Source organism: Solenopsis invicta, chromosome 3, assembly GCF_016802725.1.
Source record: "Solenopsis invicta isolate M01_SB chromosome 3, UNIL_Sinv_3.0, whole genome shotgun sequence".
Lineage (NCBI taxonomy): Eukaryota > Metazoa > Arthropoda > Insecta > Hymenoptera > Formicidae > Solenopsis > Solenopsis invicta.
The window spans coordinates 17,527,470-17,540,518 of NC_052666.1; the positions used below are offsets into that span (position 1 = coordinate 17,527,470).

At 40.2% G+C, this 13,049-nt stretch overlaps 1 protein-coding gene across 3 annotated transcripts; it reads left to right on the plus strand.

Moving 5' to 3' along the window:
• The first annotated feature begins 1,201 nt into the window (after positions 1-1,201).
• Positions 1,202-12,529, plus strand: LOC105202788. Of its 3 annotated transcripts, XM_011171465.3 has the most exons (8): positions 1,202-1,359; positions 7,186-7,322; positions 7,520-7,644; positions 7,801-7,940; positions 9,747-9,958; positions 10,078-10,318; positions 10,873-11,117; positions 11,538-12,529. In XM_011171465.3, the coding sequence occupies exons 1-8, from the start codon at positions 1,350-1,352 to the stop codon at positions 11,766-11,768; spliced, it is 1,341 nt and encodes a 446-aa protein (XP_011169767.1). In that variant the 5' UTR covers positions 1,202-1,349; the 3' UTR covers positions 11,769-12,529. The 3 variants fall into 3 exon arrangements, with proteins under 3 accessions (XP_011169767.1, XP_011169768.1, XP_011169769.1); XM_011171466.3 differs by lacking the exons at positions 9,747-9,958; positions 10,078-10,318 and adding an exon at positions 8,436-8,465; XM_011171467.3 differs by lacking the exons at positions 9,747-9,958; positions 10,078-10,318.
• The last annotated feature ends 520 nt before the right edge of the window (positions 12,530-13,049 follow it).

Genomic DNA, 13,049 nt, shown 5'->3' on the forward strand with positions numbered 1-13,049 from the left:
GGCATGCGGTCGCTATCAGTTTCCATAGATCAATTCATCGCATTCTTCAATACGGTTAATAAATAAATTATCTTCAATCTTATAATGAACGCATTGCGCGATCGATGCTGCTGGCGACGAAGATGCGACAATGATAAATGCATTGTTAAAAATCTTTTTAAACATTTCGTAAGTTTTTCTGTGAAAACTTTATTACAAAAAAAAGTAGAAAGGCGTGAGGCGAAAATATTTTGTCAAAATTAAAACTCGATACCGGCATCTATGTAAGAACGAAGGAAATTCTCGTTACACAGGCAGTTCAGTTTCCTGTGTATCTACAGAAGCTCAACGTGAAGATTGGATTTGTCAGAGATTCTCGGTAACCATCGTTGGTAAGCAGCGACCGTTAATCGGTTACTTGCTGTCCGGCGATAACGCTCGTCTACGCTACCCATTTTTTCGATTTGTCCTCTTGTAAATCTAATGCGTAAAAAAAATATATTTTATGCATGTTTACGCAATAGATTTTACAAATTTCATTTATATTTTGCATTTTACATGATTTGCGAAACTGAAATTACGGAGATTATCTAATCGCGTTAAAACAAAATCGAGCAAGTTCGCATTTCGCTGACAGTTTATCATTTCACAGTTATTATTATGTATTGTCAATTCGCTATTATACGTCATACTTGCGACACCGTGTCAAACGAACGGAAAGTTCATCTATTCGATAAGGACTGTCATGTGCAGTCCAAATGAAATCATCGTCTAATAACCAGAATGACTGCGTGCCACTAGCTGTTTTTGTTCCGCGTAATGAATGCATAAGTGCTTAATAATAATAATAATAATATATTCCGCTGTGAAAGACAAATTGCAATCTCGTGAATCACGTAATGAACTTTTACCGCGCAAACAGTGCGTGGCATGGCATGAGACCCGTCGTATGACGGGCGATGATGACGAAATCATGGCATTAATTAGAAGCAAGATCATTAATTAGAAGCGACGATTTGGTCGTCGTGCAATTGTATTTAGGTCTGACGATTTTTTCTTACGTCAATGATTAATCGGATCGGATTTCTCTGCGGGAGGAAGGGAGGGGGATCTTGCGAAGTGGAATTCCATCCGCGGATCTATAACGCGCCGATCCGCGTGACTCATCCCGCTCGTTAATTACCGCTCGCGTATAGCGCACCTGGACATCGCGCATGCGTCGATCCGGCCGGCACATCGGCGAAGACGTCAAAATTCCGCGCGTCGCGTCGCAGTACGAATTCCGTCGTTGTGGTGTGAGCATCGTGTTGTGCTTGTCCCATCTTTTCTCTCTCCCTCTCGCCGGATTTGCGTATAATTGAAAAAGCGACATGGCGGTCTGTAAGTACTTCATTTTTGGCGCGGACTTCTAGTTTTGTATATTTATTATAGATATATATGATATTATTGTATTTACATTGTAATTACATATTAATAATAATATTATTTATTATTTAATAAATATATTATTATTTATTATTAAATAATATTATTTTATTGTAATTATATATGTAATATAATACATGAAATATATTATACACGTTATAATATACATATATTAAATAATTATTATACATAATTTTCATATATAAATAATTCGATCAGATAAGAATTGCGATTTGTTCTATCTCTTTTTGTAAAGGAATCTAGTTTTTGTCGCGACAGCTATTTGTGAAATCTATTCAATTATTCATTATTGCGTCTCGACTATTTCAAAGCAGCTATTTGATCGCGTAGGCGATTCAAACGAATGCGTAACATTGCATAACGTTGTATAACGCTTAATTGACATTACTCTAGAACGAAAAAAAAGAACTTCAATGTATCGTGTCGATTGTACCCAAGATTCGCGATCCTCATGCCTTCGTTGATCAGCTTGCGAACGCGAATCGAGGGGTCTTCCCTCGGCTCGCCAATTTCCGTTCATCAAACTATAACGATTGAAGATCGGCGGGAATAAAAGAGTCTCCAGGTGGAGAAAATAGTCTCTTCTCTCAAAGAGGTTACCGCACCTTTTCTCTAGGAGAGAGGCTCTTTCTAAATATAGAGCTGGGGCGCGGCTGCCGGTTTGACAAGCCGGCCGGCATCCCGATCACTCTACGATCGCTCGAGAGACTCTTTGAAATTCTAGGTCAATCGCGAGATTCGACGCGAATAAAGCGTTCTGCAACTGCCGCGAGATCCTCAGCATCAGGAACAATTTATCCAGAGAGAAGGTTCCACGCGCCAAGGATAGATATGTTCCCCCTTTTTATTGTAGATTTTAAAACGTTCAGCCAAAGAGCTCAGGAATGATACAAATAGAAACCAAGGCGAAAATATTTGCAGTCGTGTGCTAAATTGCACGATAGACGATAACGTCGCTATACATATACATGTAAATATACGCATCGTAAAGTTTTTAATGTGTTTACGTCACCACGGACGGGGGACTTGTCGCTTTTTCACACCGAGGTTTGTCACAGGCGAGAATCAATGTGAGAAACTTCACAGTTATTGCGAACGTGAAGGAATTGCGAAGAGGTACGCCTTGGACAATGTCCGGCGACACCGAGTCCCCCGCCGGGCGCGTAACAGCCTCACAGCTCGAGATCATGTCATAAGAATGCGATCCCTCCGCGTCCTTGTGTAATCCAACTTCCAGATTGCGTTTCGCAATGCTTGCCGCCTTCGAGACCTCCACCGCCACGTCGTGCGTCGTCCGGAGTCATTTCCTGCCGCTCTTCCCTCGCGAATCATCCTCGATGGAGGAATGAAAAATTCCTCGTTCTTTGTCCCTCCGAAAATTCGATTCTTCGATCAAGGCTTCAATGTTCCGAATAAATTATCGCGATAAATTATCCAATGGATAAATAAATTGAGAAAAAAATTGTAGAAAAACTAAAATATTTAGTCAGATACGTTCAAGTAAACATTGAGTTAATTCAATAATTATTTGGTTGCGCAAAAAAAAAGTATAAATTATTTATATTAATCATTAATATTTTTTAATAAAAAATCAATTAATTGAAATTACGAGGCTATACCAGTCGAAACCAGATCTTAGTGCTTAATAATAATTTTCTATGTGAATTTACAAGATGCCCCAAACTACGTGCTGCATACCTGCCGAATTTAAAATGCAGTTTTTCTAATAAGTACAACTCAGAAATGTAATATCACTGAAATTAAATTGCTTATCAATTTAATAATTTTGATGCTTACAAGCGTCTCTATAGAGCTCTCCCCCTTTATCCCGTAAAGTTAAAAAAAATTAACTAAATTAACTTAATATATTTAATTAAACGATTAAACTAAATTTTTTTCCAGTGTATGTCTACACATTTATATATCAATTAGATAATTTACTACATGATTTACGTTAAGAACGATAGAACAATCGGCCCAAAGAAACAAGACAAGAAAAATAAGGGTCAATTCGCGAGCTAATTAACAAAGGGATGTATTGTAATAAAGTCTCCATAGCATAATCGACGTAAAGTCTACGCTTTGCGATTAAATCTCCACTTGGTTTCACACTTCTGCGTCGCGTTTATGACACCGGAATGTCTCATTCCCTTCGTTATCCTTGCATCTCCCTGTGCGCCTTTCCTCGAATATTATCAGAGCGGAATCCTTGGGAGCGTTTGGAAAAATCCAGGAATGGACACTTTTCTCATTCATCTTACCGTGAAATTGGGGCGCGTCTATCGCGTGGCTCTAATTACACGTAACCTTTGTCCGCCGACCGAGCCCTTTCACGTCACGTAAAGCTACCGTTTGCAGGATCGGTGCGGATGAAGTCATGCGTTCGTTGAAACTTTTAAGGCAACTCATCGATCGTTTGTCGAAACTCGCGCGAGAAAGGACGCGTATTTTTTTTTCCTGTTTTTTTGCTTACGTAACTAATACGACGGAAAGACGAGTTCGCGGACAAATATCGCTCGAAAGATGAAGTTCTCTTCACAATAGCCGTAGATACTACAATGACAATAAAGAAAAACGGTCGATCAGGTGTCAGCCACGAGCTGCAAACGTGACGATGTGATCGTCGAAGTGCGTCGTACAAATATCGTTCAAACACGTGTCTTTACGGAAGGAGTTCTCTCTCTCTCTTTCTCTCTCTTTCTCTCCGTCGGCTCCTTAGACCGGTATAGCGTCGCCGGGAAAAATTCGGAAAGGACGCAACCCGCGTCGGAGCAGGTGGCGAACTGGCACCGCGCGGCCAAGTGGCATGGCATCTGTCGTAGTCAAGTACATATCTCAGCGTTCGCGGCAGAACGCGCTGCACCACGTACCGTTGCCATGTGGTCCACCTTGCCGATTGCGAAGCCAACGACGACAGTTGCCATGCGAGGTCAATGGCAGCACGACGGCGAATGACTCCACGAATAGTTCTACATACCGTTGCGCCGAGCTATCGGCGGCGATTTACCGTACAGGATTAAACCGGCGCGGCTGTCCAGCGCGAAGTCGCTCGGGCGTTACGAGCATTGTTTTTTTTCGCCGAGCTGCGTCGCCGGCAGTTCTTCGTTGCTCCATTCGGCGCGAGGCTCCATTCGGCGCGAGAGAAAGGAAAGTTGTAAATCGATCGCTCGAGGGAGGGAGAGGGTTCGAAGATTATTAGTTACGCGATTATTCGTGTACGGCGGGATGAGAGAACTTCGAATGAAAACTCGCACGCGCGGCGCCTGGGCGAGTGCGAGCGACGGTATTCGCAATTGCGCAATGCGAATTGACTCAATGGCTCTAATTCTCGCATCGTTATGTTAATTGGGAGAGAAGCACGACCCACATCACGTAGAAGCTAATCAATTTGCCGAGCATTAAATTAACGAGATTCGAACCGCCGCGATCTCAGGACGTCGCCGCGTCGGCAAGATCTCCGCGGCAAAGGATCCTCAAGTTCAACGCTAGAACGCTTAAACTGTTGTTATCTGCGTCCTAGAGTTCTTTAAGATTCACGGAATAATCGCATAATTTCTGCGACAAGGACGCGCCGCGCCGCATTAGTTAATCTTCGGGGAAAAAGGCGGTGGAGATTAATCAATGCTCTTATCGGGCGCCCCGGGCGAGCAATTTCTTTCCTTTTTCTCATGAGATATCGCGACTGGACACGCCAGGAAGACCGTCTCGCGTCGCCCGCGCGCACGGCGATCGTTCTGGACGTCGCGTCGTCTAATGTGAAATAATTGACATCGAAATAGAAATGACATCAGCGCGACGTTAGACCGGCGTTAGACTTGGCTACGCTCGACGACGGCCTCAATTTTTAGTCGATTTATCGGCCACGTATAAAACGTTCGCCGCGCCGAACGCCTAAGACTCCTAAGAGGATCCAAAATTTTTCGCAGCGAGGTCCGTCCGCCCGAGCCGCCTCGTGCGATCTCTTCCTCATTTACGACGCGTATGATGTCAGCGGTTGCGAGCTGACTGCAACATACTCACAGACTATTTATAATCGTTACGTTGGCGCCACGTCGCTCCCGCTGCATGTTATGCATTCAGCTTTCGAAGCACGCGAGCTGAAATAGAGGAAAATAGAGAAAACTGTCTTCGAGCATTCTCGCATTTCCCCCGTGCGACCTCGAAATCAATGATGGATTTCGCTCGTGACGTGACTTCCGCGAGAGCGTCGAACGATTCACCGGACACTACGGAAGGGGCTAACAATGACTGTACACTGAGAAAAAAAAGTTGTTAACTTGACTAAAAATTTTCAACTTGATTAAATTTCTTCCATTCAAATATTTATGTATTTAAGTTTATATATTAACTAAAATTATTGATATATAAATATTTAAATTAAAGTTTAAGTATTTTTTTACGTATTTGAATTAAATATATAAATACTTGAACCAAAGAAATTTAATCAAATTTAAAAGTTTAGTTAGTTTAACAACTTCTTTTCTCGGTGTTATATAACTGTAATCAAAAGGCCGCTGGATTCCAATTTTTTTACGCATGCTGAACTAAGATTGGGCAATAAGAGAATTCAGGAATGGAAAAAGCAATGGCGTGATCACATCGATTAGGAATTTAACTTTTACACAAAAAAAAATTTGTATCAAATGAATAATTCATTGTTTTATATATATAAGCAAGAATATAAAATCTTGGAAGAATTCGATAAACAGATATAATTTGTTTACATAAAAGAACAAAATTTTCTTATGTTAGCATATTTGTCTGTTTAAGATTATAAATTCTTTTAAGAAGATTATATTTTTGCTTATATATGAAACAATGAATTATTTATTCGATACTAATTTTTTTGCTGTTTAGAATTTTTTATTGCTGTTATAAAAGTGCGATTTCACTGCACTAGGAATAAGCCGTTTATTCAACTTTACGGTGCGAGTGGATCTCGGTAGAAAATTATGTCACTTATTTAACACACCGCACGGATTTATGATCGCGTAACTCAATCGACTCGGAAACGCGTGCAGACAGATAGATAGGGTGTTTAGTGGCGTTCTAGGATAGGCTCTCTGAGAACAAATAGAACAATAAAAAAATCAGAAATGATACGAAAAAGTGAAATAATAAGTAAAGAATTAGTACGCAAGCAAGATTGATAAATAAGAATAAAAATAAAATAAGAGCCGAATAAAATAAAAATATGAAACAAAAGAAAATATAAGACGTAAAATAATAAAGATATGCAATGAAAAGGAAAATGAAATAAAGAGGGAGAGAGAGAAAGAGATTTAAAACTTCGTGTTCAATAGCGTAAATATTAGTCTTTTTTTTTACGACGACGATCATAAAGGCACCGATTGATAAGACGCCTATTTTTACGAGCTTTTTTGAAAGCTTACAGCGCTAATTTTCTTGTGTGCGTGCATATTATGGCCCGACTACGTCAAACGACCTTTACGAGGCCCATCATTATGATGTTACGATCGAATTGTGAAATGTAACGTAAACCACATGCATGATTATTAGCGTCAGAGCGCGAGATCGATCAAATCCTGCATTGTCCTACTTTCCTGACCGCTCTTGACAAACCGCTTTCGGGTCGGTCTGGCGTCGAGACGTCTCGATGCTCTGGTATCGACCATCAACGCGTCTTTCCGTAGAGAACATTCATAATAATCAAACTCGTAGAACTTTATTTGTCGCGAGCAGCGCAAAACCAATTATCTGATTTATGATTTTGCTCAAGTTTCACGCAATCTTTTTCAGCGCTTACCACCGAGGACAAATTGGAGTACCACTTCTACCCCGTGACAGCCGGGCAAATCCAGTTCCGGATAAAAGCGGCGAACGATGCCCACATCGCCCTTACCACCGGGCCCCAAGAGGGTGATCCTATGTACGAGGTGAGATTTCGTTTCGCATCTTCCACGGCACTTTTATTATACACAGGACGTGCCTGAGTAGCGGCGGATATCCTTTCGAGCCGCAGATCCTATCTGAATCGTATGACTATATGACGGCGCACAAACGGCGCCGTCCTGGTAATTAAATCGCAATGCAACGGAGCGTTAAATTTTTAAAATTGCGTTCCTTTCCTCAGGTCTTCATCGGAGGATGGAGCAACAGCAAGTCCGTCATGCGCAAGAACAGAACCAAGCCGGAAGTGGCGGAGACGGAAACGCCCGACATCCTCAGCGCGGACGAATATCGCGGCTTCTGGATCAGGTAACCGCTTGCTCGCCAGATTCATTAACGTGTCGTGAAACTATAATTGTTCGGCGTTCGTATTATCATCGCGCTTTAATTTGTTTGCTCTGAGCCTACTCGTTTCGTATGAATTCTAATTTCATTATCATCTAATTAGTTTTACAAATCCCGCAGGTGGGATAACGGCGTTCTCACGGTGGGCAAGGAAGGCGACTCGGCTCCTTTCCTGAGTTACGCCGACCCGGAGCCGTTCGGGATCGGTTACTTCGGCGTTTGCACCGGCTGGGGTGCCACCGGTGAATGGCTCATCGAAGGTAGGCGTCAGAGATTCTTCTCCCACTCGCGATCTAATGATGATACACTCTTTAACTTCTTTCGTAGTTATCGGGAGTTCTCCCCCTCTCGTAATTCTCGCCTTATTTTACAGATTATAATGGTAAATATCTTTACACTAAAAAAAAATTTTATGCTCAATGTTTTAACATTACTTCCTTGATTTAAAAAAATATTTCCTAACGTGTTAAACAAAATTATTTTATACTTGTTAATATTTATTTAAATCGAGGAAATGATGTTAAAATAAATATATTTACTTGAACATAAAAAAACTTTTTTCAGTGTAGAGTCGTACAAAGTAGAAATAATAAAGAGAACAAGATTTTTTTTTAGGCTCCTAGTAGATTGATAACAGAGCGCCTGTACTTTTTATATTTCTGTAGATAAGATTGATTACACTTGATCCTTTCTGATTTTCCGATGATTCTCTTTCTGGCATCCTTTCGGATTGCGGCATCGCGGCACTCGCACAGCCATATGCTGCGGCGGCGGTTACGGTGGTTGTACGTAATGTATTTGAGAAAAAAAAAAGAAAAATCCACGAGAGCGTGACGTAATCGCACGTGACATCCGTAGATTCTGCTTTTCTGCTCGAGTACGTTTGATGCCATCCTAGCACGAATTATTCCTCCTCCATCACGCGTAATCGATGCTGGATTAAGAATGCTTCTTTCGCGAAAAAACACGTTGCCCCTATATGAAAATTCTATTTTTGACAGAACCGAGAAGGAGTGCAGCGTGTCTATTAAGGATGTATAGGACATACAGTCCTTGCAAATTAAATATTTGGAAGTTTGTATTAAACAAACTTCCAAAATATTTGGACGTTTGTTTAATACAAATAAATTATATACATAGGTAAGTTGTGTGAATAAGATTATATTTTTAATTAATAACATATTTTTATAATTTATGTTCTACTTGTTATTACAAATTAAATTATTTTTTGCAACATTAAGAAAAATCTCAATATTTTTTTTGTAAGTATTTTAAGTACTCAAGACGATTTATACAAAATTTTATTTTGATTATCTGTTCATCAGTTATTTTGTAAACAAATAAATAAATTTTGTTTCTTCTAAACATCTCTGCATCGCAATGAAACATTATATAAATCATCTTGAATATTTAAAGTACTCAAATAAAAAAATTCAAATATTTTTTATTATTTTTTATTATTAATTATATTAATTATATTTCCGTTAGAGCACATGTCTACTTCTTATTGAAATAATTTTTTATCTAGATAAAAAGCCACCGTTAAATTTTTTCTACAACTTTCAAGTACAATATAAAACAATCTGTAATTTTTTCATAATTTTCTTAATGTTTTGAGAAAAGTTCTATACATCCTTAATCCATTACGTCAATACGCACAGCACGTTCAATAAATGAGGGGCACCGAACACACTGATTGATTTCCTTCCAGCTATCCCTGCATACATACACATATACCGATTGATACTTCATTTATTTGACTGCTTTCCGGCTTTGATCGCTGGAGTCAATCAATCGTATCAACGTAAATAACGAAAAGCATATAAAGTAACTAATCGAATGGAAATTCTCCTTCGATTCAAAGAGCAGCGTATCGAGAGCAATAAATAGTATACACAAATGAATTGATTTATTATTTTATATTGAAACATGATGGAAGATGTAATTTACTTTGTTCTAAATTTTCGTCTTCGTACTTCTTGTATTTAATTTTTGTAGACAATTCCAGAGTTTTCAATTGGCAATTTAAGTTTGTTTTTTAATCATTTTTTTTTACACTCGACAAGGTCGCAAACCCTTGAACACTCCTGACAAGCTACAGTACAAGTTTCATGCCGTGCGAAGCGGCTCGGTGCTGATCGACGTGAAAGCTATAAGCAACGGGCAGATCGCGCTGACCGACCGGAAAGGCGAGTCGAGTCCCATGTACGAGATCATGCTCGGCGGGTGGGAAAACAAGGCGTCAGTTATTAGATACGATCGCAAACAGCCCGACAAGGTTCGAAAACTCAATATCGCTAATTCGTTCTCAGATTAATTAAGCGTTAAACGGAACGTTAGAGCGCGTACTCAGCGTACGTCTTTGCTTTCACGTGGGAAATTTTTACGGTCCGTTAGGTGCGCGCGGAGACGCCGAACCTTCTCAGCGACCGCGAGCACAAGAGGTTCTCGATCACGTGGCTCGACGGTCTCATCACGGTCAGATCGGGTGGTCCGAACGGCGCCGTCCTCATGGAATGGCGAGACCCGAACCCCATCGGCGTGAGCTACGTGGGGGTGCGCACCGCTTGGGGCGCGACCGGGAACTGGAAGCTCCGTTTCGAACATTATCCCGCAGTCGCTACCGCTCAAAAGAAACGTAATAATCTCTCTCTGATTCGTTTCCGGCGACTTCGAGATCGGAGTCGATGCATGCCGATCGCGACTGACCAACTCGAGGCGCCGCGCCGCGCGCCGACGCGATCTTGGGATCGCCGAGCGATGAATCTTATTAATACGCTTAATTGTGCGACGTATAAATCTGTATTACGCCCTCACGCACACGTGCACATCTGGTTAAAACCTGGCTCTTGGAAACCCTTCTCAGAATCAAGCGGCTTGAGCTTCCAATTTATCTTTGTCAATTTTATTAACTATAGCACTTGGTTTTTCACTCTTTTTAATCTCAATTCAACACCGCACTCTATTAATACAGCATGATGCATGACAAGAAATCACTTGCCCACGCACAGACACATCCATTTGATGGATTGGAACATGGCTTGATTGGATGATGATGAATGGGATTGCATTTTATTATTTTTTGATAACATCATTTCTGTGTATTTTTTGTATTTTTTTCCATTATCTCTGTGTCAACATGTCTTGATTCCGGTTTTTTCCGCGTTACTAAGTAGAAGGGCGTAATTGTAGATCCCAGCACGTCGCCGACCGCGCCGGTGGACGTCCACGGACTCGACGCGGGAAGCGTGTGCTGGTGCGACGCGTCCGGGGGAATGGTACCACCCGATGCGGTCGAGGGTGGAAACGACGGCGAGCCCCTGTTCGTCGGTAGGGCTCAGCACGAGGGTGCCCTCATCCCCGGCAAGGTGAAGCCCGGTCACTCCGTCTGCTACATCGCCTGGGGCGGCGCCGAGCATGGGAAAACCGACTACCAGGTGAGTTGCCGAACCGCGAGATATTTCCGCTTTGGAAAGGAAGGAAATAGTTTTGCTGAAGTATTTAAAAATGCATTTAAAAATGTAGCTATAACCAAAGAGCTGAAAATAATTTTATTACATTATAATTTTGTTAGACTAAAATAAATTTAATAATTATTCAAAAGTTTTTGCAGCATTATACTCATCGTTACACTCGAGCAGCCATAACTTATTTTAATGGTCAAATAAAATTATTTTCAAATCTATATCCAGTTGGAACTTTTTTAGATACTTTAGCAAAATCTTTTATTCAATAGAAAGATCCCTAAGATTTTCTTATTAAAAGGATCGATGAAATTGACGTAGCGCAATTGATATCTAACTTGACCGTATGTTTCTGACCAGTTTACAAAAAAATTTCCCGTTGCATTTCCGCAGGTCCTTTGCGGTTGCAAACCCATATGGGTGCCGGTGAGCGGCGGCAATATTCCGGGGAACGCGATTCCGGGAGGCGAGACCGAAGACGGCGAGCCGCTGTTCGTCGGCCGTGTACACCACGAGGGTACCGTGACCATCGGCAAGGTGCAACCGTCGCACAGCGTATGTTATATACCATACGCCGGTGCCGAGATTGCCTTTCCCGAGTACGAGATCTTGGTCGGGCAATAATCGTACTGAGATATCCTGCGGTCTGCACGAAGGGAGTAATCCGATTGGGATTCATCGCCGACTTATCGGCAGTTCTGCGGAGAAGACAGCGAAGCCTCGAACGTTTATAGACAACAATTTTAAAATCGTATTGTCTTAAAGAGATATCGTTGCGCAAAAAGAAAGGAAACTGAACGGAATCTCTGAAAGTTCTCTAGAAATCTTTTGACGATTTAAAAAGTTAAATTTAGTGTTTTGTGTCTCATTTCTGTCAGATTTCTATCAACGATTTGTTCGTTAATTTATTCATCTTATCTGAGCGAAATATGTTACAAAATACGGATAAGAAATCTCATGTGTGCAAACTAGTCTAATTACATAGTAAGTCGATAATAACACTGACGGGGGGTACTGTAGAACTGATCGATAAGCCGGAGATGTACTGTTCGCTATCGTCTACGCAAGCGTCTGCTTTTCGCACGGAATATAATTGCAGTCACGCTATAGGAAAAGGAAGCAAACGGCGATATATGCGCTATATAGATATATATATATAAATATATTTTTTTTAAATTCGCGACGGATTAATCGTCCGGTTAAAGCAATTGTTTCGTCGTCTCTCCATCAGAACGACGGTTTATAGATACATATTTTTATTCATGGTAGAAGCTACCGTTTTCTAATGCATAATATACCACAAGCTTTTTGTCAAAGAGTATATATTTTCGGATTTATGTATTGTTATGACGAATAGATTAAACGTACATCCATGAAATATGAAAGCCTTGTCGTCTTTTCATTGCATAAATGCAGAAGAATCCCAGAAACAAGGAAAATTGGAAGAACGATTGTACTACCTAGATTTATAAGAATTATTTCAAATTTCCAAGAAGTAGACACAGTTTTCGAAAATTCAAAAAGAAAAATTAAAAATCTCTCTCCCCTTCCTCTAAAAAAAATTAACAAAGCAACAATTAAAGATTATTAGAAAAATATAGACAAAAAGATTACTCAGATAGTTCACATAGAGTTGAAAAAGAATTCAGGCTTATGTCATCATTGTCATTAATTCAGAATTATTCACTTTCAAATACAAAAAGAAATCTTCTCAAAAAAATCTATCAAATTAATTAAAAAATACTATTTTTTAATTTTATCGTATTATTTATTTAATAATTGCAATATAAATCGTCTAAATAAATGATCTCTTAATCAATTTTTAATTATGTAGTTCTGTAGATGATGGAATGTAAAAATTTATTATTCCGAAAGAATTCACTGATTAATCAGAAAAAAAACGTT

What these genes read in the sequence shown, in the direction of transcription:
- LOC105202788 (XM_011171465.3), top strand. An exon ending in CGCTACCGCTCAAAAGAAAC is followed by an intron (nt 10,319 to 10,872) that starts GTAATAATCTCT and finishes GCGTAATTGTAG; the next exon opens with ATCCCAGCACGTCGCCGACC. An exon ending in ATGGGAAAACCGACTACCAG is followed by an intron (nt 11,118 to 11,537) that starts GTGAGTTGCCGA and finishes GCATTTCCGCAG; the next exon opens with GTCCTTTGCGGTTGCAAACC.